This window comes from Primulina huaijiensis, chromosome 1, assembly GCF_012295235.1.
Source record: "Primulina huaijiensis isolate GDHJ02 chromosome 1, ASM1229523v2, whole genome shotgun sequence".
In the NCBI taxonomy this organism is placed as follows: domain Eukaryota; kingdom Viridiplantae; phylum Streptophyta; class Magnoliopsida; order Lamiales; family Gesneriaceae; genus Primulina; species Primulina huaijiensis.
Genome location: NC_133306.1, coordinates 5,971,416 through 5,988,656, shown reverse-complemented (window position 1 = coordinate 5,988,656; position 17,241 = coordinate 5,971,416). Strand labels below are relative to the sequence as shown.

The following is a 17,241-nucleotide window of genomic DNA, read 5'->3' as shown; positions in this document are numbered from 1 at the left end:
TCCCGGATGATGTGGAACTTCCTCAGTATATGTTTGGATCTTTGATGAGACCTTGGTTCCTTTGCTTGCGCAACGGCACCAGTGTTGTCGCAGTACACCGGGACTGGATCAACTCCATTAGGAATGACGCCCAACTCTTGGACAAAATTCCTTATCCAAACTGCCTCTTTGGCTGCAGCTGATGCAGCAACGTATTCAGCTTCAGTGGTGGAATCCGCAACGGTGTCTTGCTTGGAACTCTTCCAAGAGACAGCCGCACCATTAAGCATGAATACAAAACCAGAGGTCGATTTTGAATCATCTACGTCACATTGGAAGCTAGAATCAGTGTAGCCTTCCAATTTCAATTCTCCACCCCCGTAGACCATGAACAATTTCTTAGTTCTTCTCAAGTACTTAAGAATATCTTTCACGGCCTTCCAATGCATTGGACCAGGGTTCGCCTGATATCTGCTTGTAACACTCAGAGCGTAAGCAACATCAGGACGTGTCGATATCATACCATACATGATACTACCAATGGCTGAGGCATATGGAATACGTGTCATCATCTCTATCTCTTCATCAGTTTTGGGACACATGGCTTTAGATAGAGTAACACCATCACACATTGGTAAGTATCCTCTCTTGGACTCTTCCATAGAGAATCGCTTCAGAATGGTATCGATATAAGTGACTTGGGTGAGTCCCAGCATCCTCTTCGATCTATCTCTATAGATTTGTATTCCCAATACATAGGACGCTTCACCCATGTCTTTCATGGAGAATTTACTTGCCAACCATACTTTAGTTGATTGCAGTAATCCTACATCATTCCCAATGAGTAGAATATCATCAACATAAAGTACTAGGAATATCACTGCACTCCCACTAACTTTCTTGTACACGCATGGTTCCTCAGGATTCTTAGCAAAACCAAATTCCTTGATAGTACTATCAAATCTGAGGTTCCAACTTCTCGACGCCTGCTTGAGACCATATATTGATCTCTGAAGTTTGCATACCTTATGCTCACTTCCCACTGATGTGTATCCCTCAGGTTGAGACATATAAATATCTTCTTTGATGTCTCAATTGAGGAATGCAGTCTTTACATCCATTTGCCATATTTCATAGTCGTGCCATGCTGCTATGGCTAGTAGTATTCTAATGGACTTAAACATAGCAACTGGTGAAAAAGTTTTCTCATAGTCAATTCCTTGCCTTTGAGTATAACCTTTTGTAACCAGTCTTGCTTTGAAGGTCACTACCTTCCCATCAGCCCCAAGCTTTCTTTTGTAGATCCATTTGCATCCTATGGGAACGATTCCCTCAGGTGGATCCACTAATGTCCACACTTGGTTTGAATACATTGAGTCCTTTTCTGGCTGCATGGTTTCAAGCCATTTGGTTGAATCAGTATCAGATATTGCTTCCTTAAAGTTCATTGGATCACATCCAACACATGACTCATCCTGGTCTTGTTCATGAAGAAGCGTATATCTTGCAGGTGGTCTAATAACCCTATCAGACCTTCTAGGAGCTTGTAATTCAACTACTGGTTGTTGGGAAATGGGTTCAACTTCTATAGTTGAGGGAGTATCTTGAATTTCTTCAAGTTTTATCATCTTGCCTTTTCCATCTAATAGAAATTCTTTTTCCAAAAAAGTGGTATTTCTTTAAACAGAAACTTTTGCTTCACTATGATGATAGAAATAATATCCAACAGAATTCTTTGGATATCCTACAAAGTAGCACAAAGTGGATCTACTATCCAATTTGTCTCCCACTGTCTGCTTCACATAAGCAGGACATCCTCATAATCTCAAGTAAGAATACTTGGGAGGTTTCCCCATCCATATCTCATATGGTGTTTTATCCACTGCTTTGGTATGAACATTATTCAACAACATTGCCGCAGTTTCAAGCGCAAATCCCCAAAACGATATAGGCAATTCAGTGAATCCCATCATAGATCGAACCATGTCCATCAACGTTCGATTACGACGTTCTGAAACACCATTCAATTGTGGTGTTGCTGGTGGAGTCCACTGTGAGAGAATCTCATTTTCTTTTAAATAACCCAAAAATTCAGCACTTAAGTATTCTCCACCTCAATCAGATCGAAGTGCCTTAATACTTCTTTCTAACTGATTTTCTACTTCAGATCTGAATTCTTTGAACTTTTCAAATGCTTCAGATTTGTATTTTATCAAATAAACATACACATACCTCGAATAGTCATCAGTAAAGGTAACGAAGTAGGATTGCCCATATTTTGTGCTAACTCTTAGCGGGCCACAAACGTCTGTGTGGATCAAATCCAGTAGACCATGTGCACGTTCCACGTTTCTCTTAAAGGGAGCCTTGGTCATTTTTCCTTTTAGACATGACTTACAAGTAGGTAGAGAATTTATGTCTGACAAGTCAAACATGTCTTCTCCCACTAGATTGTGCATCCTTCTTTGGGAAATGTGACCTAGTCTAGCGTGCCATATCTGTGCGGGGTTTGGATCATCTAACTTTCTTTTGTTTGTTGTTGTTTTCTTTTGTGCTTGGATATTGTTCAACGGAATATCTTTCAATTTTAAGTTATAGAAATCGTTCATTAATTCGTCGGTTCCTATCAAACATTCATTTTTGTAAATATTGCAAACACCTTTAGCAAAAACACAATAATAATAATCTCTATCAAGCATAGAAATAGAAATAATATTTTTAACCAATTCAGGAACATATAAAACGTCTCTCAAAAGTAACTTAAAATTATTGTTCAAAATCAAAGTAACATTTCCAATAGCAGTTGCAGCAACCCTTGCTTCATTCCCCATTCTTAGAAATGTCTCGCCATCTCTAGGTCTCCTGCTTCTTGCCATCACCTGCAAAATTGCATAGATGAGAACCACATCCGGTATCCAATACCCAAGAAGATGAATTAATTGAGACATTTACTTCTATGTAAAACATACCATGGCCAGAACGCTTCTGGGCAAGATACTCCGTGCGGTTACGCCTCCAATGTTCAGGCTTGTTGCAGTGAAAACAGACATGCTCTGACTTGTCGGGCTTTGAGGGCCCCGAAGTGGGTTTCTTGTACGGCTTTTTGTTGGGCTTATTCTTCTTTGGTGGGGCAGAACGCTTCTTGCCTTTATTTTGGGCTCCTTTTTTCATACCGGACGATGAGCCCACTAGAAGAACATGCTTTTCTTTCTTGATTGTGGCCTCATAGGTGGTAAGCATATTGACCAACTCTTCAAGGGTGGCCTCAAGCTTGTTCATGTTAAAATTAACCACAAATCCATCGAACGAGGGGGGCAGTGACAGCAAGATAATATCAGTCGAGAGCTCAGCAGGAATAACCACGTCGAGTCCTACCAATTTCTCGATGAGCCCAATCATCCTAACACCATGCTCATGGACCGAAGTCCCATCTCGCAGACGTGTAGTCATGAGTTCTTTTACAGTAGCATGTCTCTCTGATCGAGTCTGTACTCCATACAACTCTTTCAGATGAAGATGAATGTCAGCAGCATTCACAGCCTCCTCGAACCTCCTCTGAAGTTCATTCGACATAGAAGCCAACATGTAGCTCTTAGCTTGGAGATCATGGTCCCACCACTTCTCAAGCTTAGCTAATTCAGACTCACTGATGTCTGAAGCTGCCTCCTTCGGTGGCTTCTTATCAAGCACATACAGAATTTTTTCCGAGCTCAGAACAATTTTTAAATTTTGAAACCAGTCATTATAGTTAGGGCCAGTCAACTTGTTTTGATCGAGAATGATTGAAAGTGGATTGCGTGACGTCATTTCAAATATACTGAAAAAAAAAACAGATAATTGTTACTGATTATTTTAAAATAATTTTAAGATATAAAATATGGATTTTTATTTTATAAATTACCCTCCCACTATTTGACATTTCCACCACCCTCTGATGAAAAAGGGAAATTGTATTTCTTTAGTAGGCACGCAGAGTCCAATTAGCCAATTATAATCCTGAATAATATCAGCCAATTATAATTTCTAAAAGGTAGAATCCAATTGCATCTCTATGCAACCTCCGCGTGTTTTGCCTCACGTTTAATAAGGACCCAATAATATGACGTCGTTTATTTTTACGTGTCAAACCAACCCATCAATATTGAATTGTAGTGGACGGTCGCCATGAGTTCCCCCAATAATATGAGCCGAAGTCATGGGAGTTTCACTCAATTCACATCATATGTCCGGTGGAAGTCACAGCTTTCCGGCGTACAGGGCTCCCCAATAATATGAGCCAGACACTATCCGCGGGTAGCGATCAACATGCAACCACGGTTGATGGAAGGCAAGAAAAAATTAAACTCTTTTAATTTTTACTTTTTCGGTTTGATATAAATTTTGAATCTTATTCAAAATGAGAGATTTTAATTTTAAGATTGTCTCATCATTTTAATTTAAAAATCGCATGCCACGAGTTTGTATGTTTGCCAGATTCATGCAACTATATTATTTAATAATATACATACATGCATACTACTATATATCACATATATCATAATATGACATTCAACAATAAATAAGGATGATCGATCGCCAACACTATTAGATCCATGTGAGCCATACATGGATCCAGGTCCAAACCTAGGTGAATACAGAGATGCAAATGCAACTTATTACAAAAGCTTCCAATATTTTACATGTCTTCATCTTGATCATCGGGCTCACCATCTTCCAATCTTGATCTCCCACAATTTCTAATTATTACATTTGAATAGCCATGGCACATAAGGGATACATTTCATGGGGGTGGGAACGGGCCATAAACCAGGCCCACTTTAATAATATCAAATATTAAAAACGAATAAAACAGTAAAATATCTTAACATACACCTAACACATTGGTCAAGGCTCTCGATCATCCTTCATGCATTTAATATCAAATATTAAAATCAATTTAATTAAACAATTTAATTAATTGATAAATTATATATCTAATAATATTATCACTAACCACCACAAATATTAAAGAATTTAATAAATTAAATAAACCCCTTTATTTAATTTCCAATTAAATCAATAATAATTGATTTATTATAAAACTCATTTTTACCATAAATAATTAAAATCATATTCTAATTATTTATTTTACAAGAAAATTATTAATTTTTCAAAAATTAATTTTCCAAAATAAAATTGAACCAATTTTCAAAAATATCAATTTTGCCCAAAATTTTGATAAATCAGAAAATTGCACCCTAGGCCCAATTAATTCAAGCCCACCAATCAGCACGCTTCCCGAGACGATCCCGGGCAGTCGCCCCCGCTGCCCGCCCGCTGGCCGAATGTTTCGGGCAGTGGCAGCTACCTGTGCGCGCAGGCGCGCACACGTGCGAGCGGCGCCGCGCGCAGAGTGGGGACGTTCCGCACGCTGCCTCGCTCCGCGCGCGCACGCTGCGCGCTCTTCTGCGCGCGGTCTGCCCGGAACAGTTCCGGGCAGATAGCGAATTTTTTTTTCCGAAAAAAAAAATAATTTTATGGTGCATCAATTTTTCTGAAAATTTTCTTGTGTGGTTAGAAACAAATTATTCAATATAATTTAAATCATACGAATCAGAAAACATGGCTCTGATACCACTGTTGGATCTCAGTTTTCTACGTGCCCAAAACGCAGCGGAAGTTTAAATTTTTTTTTATTTTGAAAAACAAAATAATTTTAGACACTCGTATGGTTTTAACAAAACATACATAGGATGTTTAGAAAAGTTATACCTTTAGTTAATTAATTCACTTTGCACCAACTACTCCGGTATTAGCGGATGTAGCTCTTGTTGTAAATCCGTACGAACTTTCTTCGATCTCCGAATCAGGTCCACGACTGAAATAATTGTTCCTCTTCTAACTTGCACTAAAAAGTGTAGAAGATTTTGTATTTGAGATCAAGAAAACAAGATGGTTCAAGAACCTTTTTGAGAGCAAAACTTTTCTTGCAATTAGAAGAGCTGAAAGTTTTTTTTCTCTCTCAGAAACTTTGGGATGCCCTACAGTTAATAGAGAATCAAATTCTCTTTATTATTTCTAATATTCAATTTACTTAATTAATCAACTTAATTAAGTCAATTAAATATTCTAAAATATTGCATGCCAAATCAAAGCCTTTTTCCTTATTCACCTTCCTTTTGCTTCGGTGATCTCCAACATATATTTTATTAATTTATTAAGTAATTGTCATTTTCTTAATTAATCATATTAATTAAGTCAATGAATTTCAATAAAATCCTTGTGGATGAAAGTTACGTAAATAAAGAATCAAAATTTCTCATTATTATTTCTAATCATTTCTTAACTTAATTAATTAAATTAATGAAAGATTCTAAATATGCATGCCAACCTTGTCCAATCTTGATTTTCTTTTAATACATATATTTTTGAGATCACCAAAATCTAAATAAAACATGTTTACTTCTTTTGACTGTCTTTAGCAGTCATGCTCTCAAAATTTCTATAAGCTTTTATAACCTTTATTTATAAGCTTATCGATTGATCATATCAAACTTATTTCTTATAAATTCAACTCATTGAATTTATTATCTCAACGGGAACAAGTAAATCAGTGCTTGTGTGACCCTCAATGGTTCAGGGATACAGCTAGCCGTGGGTTCACAACTCTTTGTGATTCAGGACATTTTCCTTTATTCGGGCTTACCCTAATTCGCCCCATTTCATGTACCAACATTTAATCATGAGAATGTCAGAAACCATTTTCTGATTAAACCTATCGAATCGTGGTAAGAGCGTCTAGCAGCATCGCCCCATGATTCCCTAGGTATCACTGATAGTGCCTGCAAGAACCAGTCGGTTATGATTAACATATAGTACGGTCCCTTCATCTCATATATCCCGATCGAATCTGCAACCATTGGTTCATCGAGGGTTGCATATTAATTCGATAACTATGTGATAACTATAATAGTGGCATCGCGTGTACTATTGAAGAACTCTTTCTCCAACGTACATCTTATACTCTGGCCAGAGATTCCATGCACTATTATTTCATCATATCACACAGGATATCCACACCCGTAGGTGAGCGGTGAATCCCCGACTACAATGCACTGGCTCCTATATGTGTCGCAATTGTACCCAACCTCGCCACCTGATGACTCTCTTGGAGAAGGTAAACGAGTCAAAGCACAGCCCTAGCATATAGAGCCTCAGTGTTGTCCCGGGTCGTAAGGACTAATGGTGTACAATCATAACCACGGACTTATCCTCTCGATGAATGATAACCACTTGGAAATTCCGAGGGAGGGTTGTTCAGTATAATCATCATATGACTACCCATATGCATGTTTGGACATCTCTACGCCCTTACCAAGAAACGCAGTACACAACATCACAGATGCTAGTCTCAAGCTCAAGCGACCTTTATCTATGTTTTAGGCGGCTGAATCGACTAGGAACGAATTTAGATTATACAGTGTTTACAAACGAGTTTCAACATCGAATTACGATTCATTTGTATTAAAGTATAATCAAGGTCTTTATCTATGTTTGATAACATAGGTATATAGATAAAGAAATAACAAACCATGAAATAACAGTTTGCTCGGTCGTTCGGAACCTGCTCATTCGTCTTGCACTGCCTACGTTATCACATAAACCTGGAAAAGTTGTAATTTACATAAATTTCACTATGAATGAAGTCTGAAAACCTATTTTATAGATCTCATTATCAATATTTGAAACAAAAATAGTAAACCGTAAGATCACATATTGTGCATATTTGATGTATTGAATTGAATTTATAAATTTGTCTACGTACAAATTTATGAAAAGTTTTGCTAAACTCTTCAAAGGCCTTCCATTGCTTTTGCAGAGAGAAAATTAAAAAGTTAGAAACATTTAAACAAAGATTTTATAAAGAAATATTAATTGAGAAAACTAAATGACATGAATTACTTGAAGTCAATATGACAAAAATCACTACCGTCAATCTAAAAATTATAGAGATAATTCACTAGAATTTGTTAAAATATTAATTGTGTATTAGGTCGATGATATGCTACATTTAAGATATTAATCTAAAAATATATCCAATGATCCATATTCATTTTCACGAATAAAATCCACGTAATAATAATAATAATAATAATAATAATAATAATAATAATAATGTACTCACATATAAAAAGAAGCAGCATAAATTTGAATCATTGAATACACATTAAGTAGGATGTCCAAGCATAAGTGAACTACTTTGTGTTGGTCTCGGAGCCTTCCTCTTTTCCTTTGTCTCCTACAAATGTTTTGACCGCAGTTTCCCCCAACATCTTGGCAATCAACGGCAGTCCTGCACATCTTTTCACAATTTCCTCCTCCGCCTTCTCCATGTCGGGGTCCATATAATACCCTTTCTCTTCAATTGTGTCGGTATAAATTTTCCAGATACTCTTCTTATCTTCCAGAGGTGTGAGTCTATGCAAGTTCTTCTCGCCGACCATATCTACTGCCCAACTCTCAGACCTGCTAGTAACAATCACACAGCCACCACTACCCTTAGGCAATCCATAGGACAGTCTCGCTTCGTACTTTTCATCATCTTTTGATAATGAAGAGCAAAATTCTTTAAACCGCTTGTCCAAATGCCAAATATCATCAAGAACAACCAAGTATCTTTTACCCTGCAATTGCTTTCTAAGTGCCAACAGGAGCAAGTCGAGACCTTCTGATTCTGCTCCGATTTCGTCAATCACACTGTCTTCAAACCCAAGGCTCCTCAAGAAACTCTTCACCACCTCTTTCTTGTAATCATCATCGTTCTCGGGCTGTTTCGACATTTCTACCCAAATCCTTGGCAGAAAGTGTTTCTTCACTTCTTCATTATTGAAAGAAACTTGGCAGAAAGTTGTTTTTCCGACCCCTGTCATCCCCACAATCCCGATGGCTCGAAACCCGTTATTACTTGAATCTTTCCTCACAAGAAGCCTCTCCATCGCCTTGGATTTATCGTCGATTCCCCAAATCTTTGAACGATCCACGTGATAAGGATTCTCCAATCCGCGGTACTTTTCATTATATTTCTCCTTATCTTGTGAAGCTTCAACCTTGTGTGCAGCTTTTTCATCTACTTTCTCCTTATGTTTTGAAGACGTTTCATCCTTCTGTTCAGCAGGTTCTTCAAGCTCCTTTCTGATTTTCTTCAACCTTTCAGGAAGCTGGCCGTTCAAAGTGATTTGCGCTGTTGGAGAGCAGTGGTTGTGCTTCTTCAGTACTGCTTGCCACTCGGCTACTATGTTGTTGAGATAGTAGAGATTTTGTTTTCGTGTTGCATCATCTGCCGCACCGGTACCCACTTTCCTTGCTTTGATCAAATCCTTCAATCTGCTGCATTCATCGAAGACCGTGCTCGGCTGCTTAACGTCCTCGATAGCTTTCTCGAGTTGTTCAAGCAGGAAATTTTCAATGTCCTCCATATTTCTATATTTTGTTGTTTTAGTTGGGGGCATGCAAACTGAGTTCACAGAGTTGGTTCCTTTTTATGCTTGGATGACGAAAAGTATATGTGCCGTATACAAGAAGATGGAGATCTTTTTAAGTCATTCTTATTCTTAACTTGGCTTATTGTATTTCACTTTAGGGGTCTCTTCTTCTTCTCTAAAGTTCATCATGTTTGCTTCTTTTTACTTTTGACGAGATGCTGTAGCTCTCAGCTTCAAGTGCAAGATTTAGAATTTCACGCATTGTATCTATCAAATGAAAATGTGTTAAAAGAGTACATTTTTCTCGTACCCAAAAAACATCATAAATTAAAAATTGTGTTTTAACGTTTAAAACATTCTTTGGACATCTTATGATTTAATAACATTCATATGACGTTAGAATATTTACCTTTGCGTTCTAAACATTGGACATCAAACTATTACAGATTTTAAGCGAAGATAGTTCTTCTTGTATTTTCTTCAATCTCCTAATCAGATCCACAATCAGAAACTATGTTCCTCGTGTTGACTGCACTAGAAATCTACACGAATTTGCGTCGAGATTGGGTTGCCGAAATTTCAGAAATCTGACGGTGGTGCGGTGGAAGAATGGCCGAAATTTTCTCCAAATATTGAGTTTGCCGAAAACTCTGTGAGGAGCATAGAATGGAGAAAATTTTGGTTGACAAAATTTTAGTGTAAGAGTTATCTCTTATTTCATATAATCCTTAATGAAATATTTATAAGTTTCGATTTCTAATCAAATCAGGAATCATACTTGATCTGAACATTGTATAAATCTCATGTATTATTTTCTACTCTTGAAAATACTATGCATAATTAAATCAATCAATTAATATATCTAGAACCTTCTAGAATGTTTCATATGAATTTTGCACTTAGTAGTAATCATTACTAATATTATATGAATTTTGCACTTAGTAGTAATCATTACTAATATTATATTAATGAGTAGATTCTATATTTACTAAATAAATAATTGTGAACTCATTATAACTTCGATCGACGATAATACGACAACAATGTGTCGATTGTATAAATCTCGTTCACATAATGAAAAATGAAAATTTTCAAGGACAAAATTTTCCACTGTTCCATTTTTTGCAGCTGCCAGTTTTGTTAACTTCTTCACTGAAATTGACAATTTTACTCTCCTCACTTGATAAGCTGTTAAGCTACTTCCACATCTTTCATCATATAAAATTAATTTATAAACTACGTTATAAATAATCTGTTTGATCTTCATCAAACAATAATTGTCAAATTCATCTCTTTACACTTGACAATCTCAACCGCCTGTAAAAGTATTAAACTATAGATATAAGTGAATACGAGGATACTATCCTGAAATATAGTATTTCAGTCGTTCTTGCTTCTTCTTTTCTTTTTTTTTTTTTTTGTTTAATGTTTATGTCGTCTTATTTTAAGTATTTCATTATAACAAGAGTGTGAATAACACAATATGAAATACGAATAATATTAATCTCGAGGAAATTTTGAGCTGGCGGCGAGGGTATCGCTTCCGGAGCTTGTGCATTGCCGATGGAGGACACTTGTTGGTGTCAAAGTACAACTCCCCGTAGCATTAGGGCTTGCCTCACACCCCACCGTCGCTATCTCCTGCATCAAACCCAAGCATTCCAACAGTCTATCCTGCAGTAATTATGACAGCAAAATTAATCCAATGACAAAAAACAAATAAAAAAAAATTGATTCAGCATCGAAATGCAGAATTGTTTGAAGAAGATTTGGAGTGAAATTAAAACAGTGAAAACTTCATCCTCTGCTTACTTTGTCCAAATATTCACATGATGAAATCGAGGATAACGAAGAAGAAATTTTCTGCGGCATCAAGTCCTGAATGGCGCAGAGAAGAGCTGAAGCTGCAGTTGTTGAAGGGTTGTGCTCTGAAATCTTCAACACTGCGATTAATAAAAACAATTAGGCATGGAAAAAAGAGTAACATTATGCATGAAAAATCTGGTAATTGAAATAGAAATACCATGTTGAACGTTGAAGATGATATCTGAAGCTCTGTGTATGAGAGCTTGAGTTGAAGAAGAGTCTTCGACCTCCAAAAAGGAAATGAAATAGCGAAGGAAGGAGAAAGGAGTGATAGATCGCATCCTCCATTGCAGAGTCGCTAGAATAATAGCCTCCATTCGTTGAACCGATCGTACATCAAACTCCAAACCTTCTTCCCTCTGTTTCATCATGAGAGTAGATAATAGTACCTTCAACGTAATCCATATTCTAAGGGGGTGTATTCAACCTTGGAAATTTAATTACTTTTATTGACTTTTATAGAGTTTAAAAGTCTAAAGGTATTGAACATAGACTTTTATAAACTCTATAAAAGTTTTGTGGTATCCAAATTAGATTTTTCTAGAGTCATGAAAAGTATAGTGGTATTCAAACTTGACTTTTTAAAAATCTATAAAAATCTATAGGTATCCAATATTTCCATAGATTTACAATGATTCTAATATAATTCTCTATGTACAAACCTTAAAACTCTAGGTACAACTATAAAAACTCAAAAAATGTCTTCTACTCACCCTAAAGATTTTGGTAGACTTTTAATAGAATAAAAAGACGGCATTTTCTCATTCTCACCCATATAAAGATTTTGTCTTCTACTCACCCCTATTGTCCCCTACTGTATTAGCAGAGGTCACTCGTTAGAAATCNTTATTATGATTTATATATATTCAAATCATGGTGAGTTGATGGATTTTCCACGAATCTGAGAGAAAAAAAGATGGCGTCATTTGAAATAACACTTGAGAAGCTTTCTGGTCGTTAATCTGGAAAAAAATTGAAGTATAAAGTTTTCTGTAAATAACACCCGAAAAATTTTGAACTAATTTACATTTTTTGGGTGAAAAGATTTGATCTTTTAGATGTTATTGTGTGCTAGACTGAATTTATAACTTCAATGTACATATCATTCTAAACTATTCTGAAACATAAGGTCGTTTTCCCTATTGTCCCCTACTGTATTAGCAGAGGTCACTCGTTAGAAATCGGATCGTTCATGTAATGAAAGCAATAATCCATGTTCTCATTTCTTCATACATACGATTATGTTCTTAGCCTCCGTGGAATGTTAGAAGTTTTTTTTTATATGTAGGGCGATATCCAAGAACATTGGGTGGAATATGGATCTCAAATTCTTGTATCTTAGGATATCCGAATCGAGTTTTGATGATGCCACATTTTCCGTTTCATGTATTTTTTTTTAAAAGAGTTGCGAAACCACTCATATGAGAATTATGAATACCCAGTGGCTGAATACTGGAAATTTAAAACAAGTTGGATAGTGAAAATGGCACATAGATCGGATATCAAGGTAGATGACTCAGTTTCCAAGTGGTACATATAGTCTGGAAATTTTGTATTTTTTTTTTGTTTTTGTTAAATTTTTGTTGTGAGTATATAAAAACTTGAACTTGAAGGCGTTTCTTTATTCTTTTTCTTTTATTTTTTTTATGAAATAGAATTCCATTGAACTTGTTAGTCCTTATTGTTTGATTGTTTGTATCACACTTTATCATTGTCTCTAGATCTTTTTACTTATTTTGGTCAATATCTAGTAAAATGTATGTGCTTGTTTGCTTCTTATCACCGTATACTTTATATCTTATGCATACTCAAGTAATACTTACAATGGGAGATTCACAAGCAAAATATAATGTGTGGACGACTGAAGAGAGTAATGAATTGCTAAAAATCATGGTTGATGCCGCAATGCGAGGATGGCGTGATAAGAATGGAGTATTTAACAAGAAAACTGTGGAGAAAAAAATACTTCCTGCTCTAAACGAAAAACTTGGATGTGAAAAGACTATTACACAATATCAAAGTCGTTTAAAGTGGTTCAAACAACGATACAACAATTATTGTAAGCTTATACGTCATAACTCTGGTTTTGGATGGGATTCCGTGACAAAGAAATTCACTGCTAAAGATGAAGTATGGGAGGATTATTTCAAGGTAAAAGTCTTTGAGTTAAAATAATAAATTTATATTTATAATTAGAATTATAACTAGTTTTAACAATTGTTGTTTTTTTGTTCTTTACCAGTCTCATCATAAACATGAATATTATCGGACAGACACTTTTGAGGATTATGAAGATTTGAGAATTGCGGTCGGGACTGGAACTGCTACTGGAAAATACTCAATTGGACTAGGAGATGATACTGATGCAAGAACATTTGATATAGAAGAAAATAGGGAAACTAATTTATTAGATGATTATGTCTTTGATTATGATAGTGGTGAATTCGTGCAAAGTGACAAACAAGAATCTTCACACCAGCTTCCATTCTTTGAGGACTCTGCTTTACCATTATCCCCTCAGCCCAGAAGTTCAGAGGTTCCACCAACTACAAAAAAACGAGATAGGACTGAGTTTGAAGCAAAATCAAGCACATTCAAGAATACAGACCCAAATTATATATGTGAAATATCTCACACTCTTGAGAAGGTAGTTTCTAAGATAGAATTAATAGGGAATGTAGGTGATACTTGTTGGGATGCTATCAAAGAGGTCCCAAATTTGGATAATCGTACTCGATACAAAGTGCTTGATTTACTTAACACCAGATCAAAGAAGATGGATTCCTTGAAAATGACAATTGAAGAGCGTTCGGGATGGATAGACTATAAATTAAATGAATGAGAATTTTTAGGGACATGATCAATAATGAGTTATATTGTGATTTAATTTCTGGACATATTCATTTTATTTGTTTTCTGATTGTGGATTTTTGGATTATTTATATAAATTTTGAGTTTTACATGGAACGATATTCAATAAATTCATAGACTTATTTTATTCTAATTCCTTGTCTGATATCAGGTGGTTCATTAAAATGTCATATATCAACGTACATGATGTAGAAGATCAAACGGAAGAAGAGGAATTCGAAGAAAAATTACATGAAACTTTTAGGTATTTGTTGAGGGAAATTCTTGGGATTCTCTATGTGCTAACTAAGCATATAACTACCATGAATGACGAACGTGTCCATCGTCCCTTAAATAGACGACCAATAACTTCAAGTGGATACGATTATATCCATAAAATATTAAAAGAGGATCCAATAAACTTTCGAGAAATTTATAGAATGTACCCTGACGTATTTTTAAAATTGTGCAACATCCTTAGAGAAAAAACACCATTGCAAGATACAAGATATATTTGTATTGAAGAAATACTTGCCATGTTTTTACTTGTTGTTGGTCAAAATACTCGATATTGCTTGATTCGTAAAATATTCGGTCGATCACAATACAATACTAGCCAAAACTTCAACAAAGTGCTGAGAGCATTGAATAGAATTGCAGCAGATATGATGGTCAAACCTGGATCTGGAGTTCCAGAAAAAATAAGAGAGAGTACAAGATTTTATCCTTATTTTAAAGTAAGTGATTAAATTCTTTTTAGTTGTTATTATTATAAGTACCACAATTTTTATTATGTTTTTTTTATTGTAGGATTGCATTGGGGCTATTGATGGCACTCATATTCCAGCAATAGTGTTTGGGCATGATACTAACAGTTATCGTAATCGTCACGGGACAATTTCTCAAAATGTTTTAGCAGCTTCTAACTTTGATTTAGAATTTATTTACGTGCTCAGTGGGTGGGAGGGATCTGCCCATGATTCAAACATATTGGCAGATGCTTTATCAAGAAATAACGGGCTTAAAGTGCCACAAGGTATGTTTTTTGTTATATATGCTATACATCTAAAAATTTTGTAATTTTTCAAGATTATATATGTTATTCATTAGTTACTTGATTCTACAAATAATATTCGATAGGTAAATTTTTTTTAGTGGATTGTGGATATGCAAATAGACGTCAATTCTTGGCTCCTTTTAGAGGTGTTCGTTATCATCTCCAAGAATTCACTGGCCAAGGTCGTCACCCTGAAGATGCAAAAGAGTTGTTCAATCTTCGTCATGCCTCTTTGAGAAACGTCATTGAAAGGATATTCGGTATATTTAAATCGCGGTTCAAAATATTCAAAACTGCTCCTCCATTTCCATATACAACACAGGCGGAGCTTGTATTGGCTTGTGCCGGATTGCACAATTTTCTTCGAAAGGAGTGTCGGTCTGATGAATTTCCAGTTGAACCAGAGAATGAAGTTCCACAACCTTCATCAGAACAAGTTTACGAGGATAACAACTTTGATCAAATATTTGGCACTGAAGAACAACAACGAGCAAATGCAAATGCATGGAGAGATACTATAGCAAACAGAATGTGGAGTGACGTTGATCATATTCACAATAACGAACCTTAGATTTCTTTTCATAAAAAACTGCTTATAATTTATCAAATTTCATAATGTTTTGATTAGCTATTTATCTATATTGATTAAATTTATTTATATATGCTTATAAAATAAATTTTATTGATTAATTATTTATGCATGTTGAATAGACACGGTGATTGAAATTTTAATTTTAATAAATTGAATTGTGATTTTTTTTCATATATTAAATATATTTACTTTTTAAATAAGTAAATTTATTTCAAAGTGAAGATGTTATTTATGTTAAATAATTACTAGTTCAAAGAAATAATATATATTGAAATTTAGATTTTGTTAAATTGAATTGTAATTTTTTTTACAAAAAGTCTACAAAAGTCTACAAATATCTATCAAAATCTTGCAAAAAGTCTACAAAAATCCATGAAATTCTGTTTACAAATCTGTGAGATTCTACAAAAGTCAATAAAAATCTACCAAATCCATGGAAATCTATCATTTAAAAAAAGTCATTGAAAGTCATTAAATCTCTACATTGAATACACCCCACTAAAATTCTTTCTCGAATCAAATGGATTCATCCACGTACCACCTAAACGAATCACGATTACATTTCAAAAATTGTTCAATTTTACAGAAATATCGAATTTGGAGAAGCGTACACTTGAAATTTAATTAATTATTCCATGCCTTTGAATGGGATTTGAGGCAGACACGGTGGAAACGACCTCAATCGTAGTCCCCGGTTCTAATTCATACGACGACGAAGATTCAAGCTGCTCCCGTTTGAAAAAGCATGCCGTCAAATTGAAGACAAAATAAACATTTTTTTTTTCCAATTTCTCCTACTTCGTGTCTGCCCACTCATACAAAGACAAATAATTATATACAATTCCATTAATTTTTAAGTATCATAATATTTTATTAATATGCATTATATATGATAATCTCATTAGCATATAATTGATTATAATGATTATGATTCAGACAGAAGCTCAATTGTACGCTTGTAAAAAAAACGATAACGAAGTACTTCCATCCAAATATCAAAATAGTACATCTAACAATGAGTGTCATCTCATCGGTGCTCACATAAGTGTGCACGATGTGTGTACATCGTATCAAATATAAATATATATATATTTGTGATATCTATTGATTTTTACTAAAATACATCTATAAATAAATTCAAATATTAACATATTATTATCTCCTACTAATTAATATACACTGTCTTTAAATTTAAATATTCACACATTATCTTTTATAAATTATATATTTAATATAGTCGCGTCATTGTAATTCAAATAATAACGAAAATATAACCAAATAGTCATAAATCCTTAAAAAAAAAAAAACAACTGTACAAACATGCAACACGAGCACAAAGATGCTAGTATAATTTAATTATTATAGTTCTTACATGTTATCAAATTACAATCTTAATCATATATCTTTTGATTTTTTTATAATTTTATTCTCTTTAA

General features: G+C 34.8%; 3 protein-coding genes across 3 annotated transcripts; 1 reads left to right on the top strand and 2 right to left on the bottom strand.

Moving 5' to 3' along the window:
• Positions 1-8,126: 8,126 nt before the first annotated feature.
• On the bottom strand, positions 8,127-9,486 carry LOC140987251 (probable disease resistance protein At5g45440). Its single transcript, XM_073455728.1, has one exon. The coding sequence runs from the start codon at positions 9,465-9,467 to the stop codon at positions 8,214-8,216; it is 1,254 nt and encodes a 417-aa protein (XP_073311829.1). The 5' UTR covers positions 9,468-9,486; the 3' UTR covers positions 8,127-8,213.
• A 1,324-nt stretch (positions 9,487-10,810) lies between these two features.
• On the bottom strand, positions 10,811-12,014 carry LOC140987171 (putative cyclin-D6-1). The gene is made up of 3 exons (XM_073455617.1): positions 11,464-12,014; positions 11,253-11,383; positions 10,811-11,114 (listed from the first exon to the last, which is right to left on the bottom strand). Exons 1-3 carry the CDS (start codon positions 11,675-11,677, stop codon positions 10,941-10,943), a joined length of 519 nt encoding a protein of 172 aa, XP_073311718.1. The 5' UTR covers positions 11,678-12,014; the 3' UTR covers positions 10,811-10,940.
• A 1,116-nt stretch (positions 12,015-13,130) lies between these two features.
• LOC140974896 (uncharacterized protein At2g29880-like) lies at positions 13,131-14,148 on the top strand. The gene is made up of 2 exons (XM_073438404.1): positions 13,131-13,457; positions 13,549-14,148. The coding sequence occupies exons 1-2, from the start codon at positions 13,131-13,133 to the stop codon at positions 14,146-14,148; spliced, it is 927 nt and encodes a 308-aa protein (XP_073294505.1).
• The last annotated feature ends 3,093 nt before the right edge of the window (positions 14,149-17,241 follow it).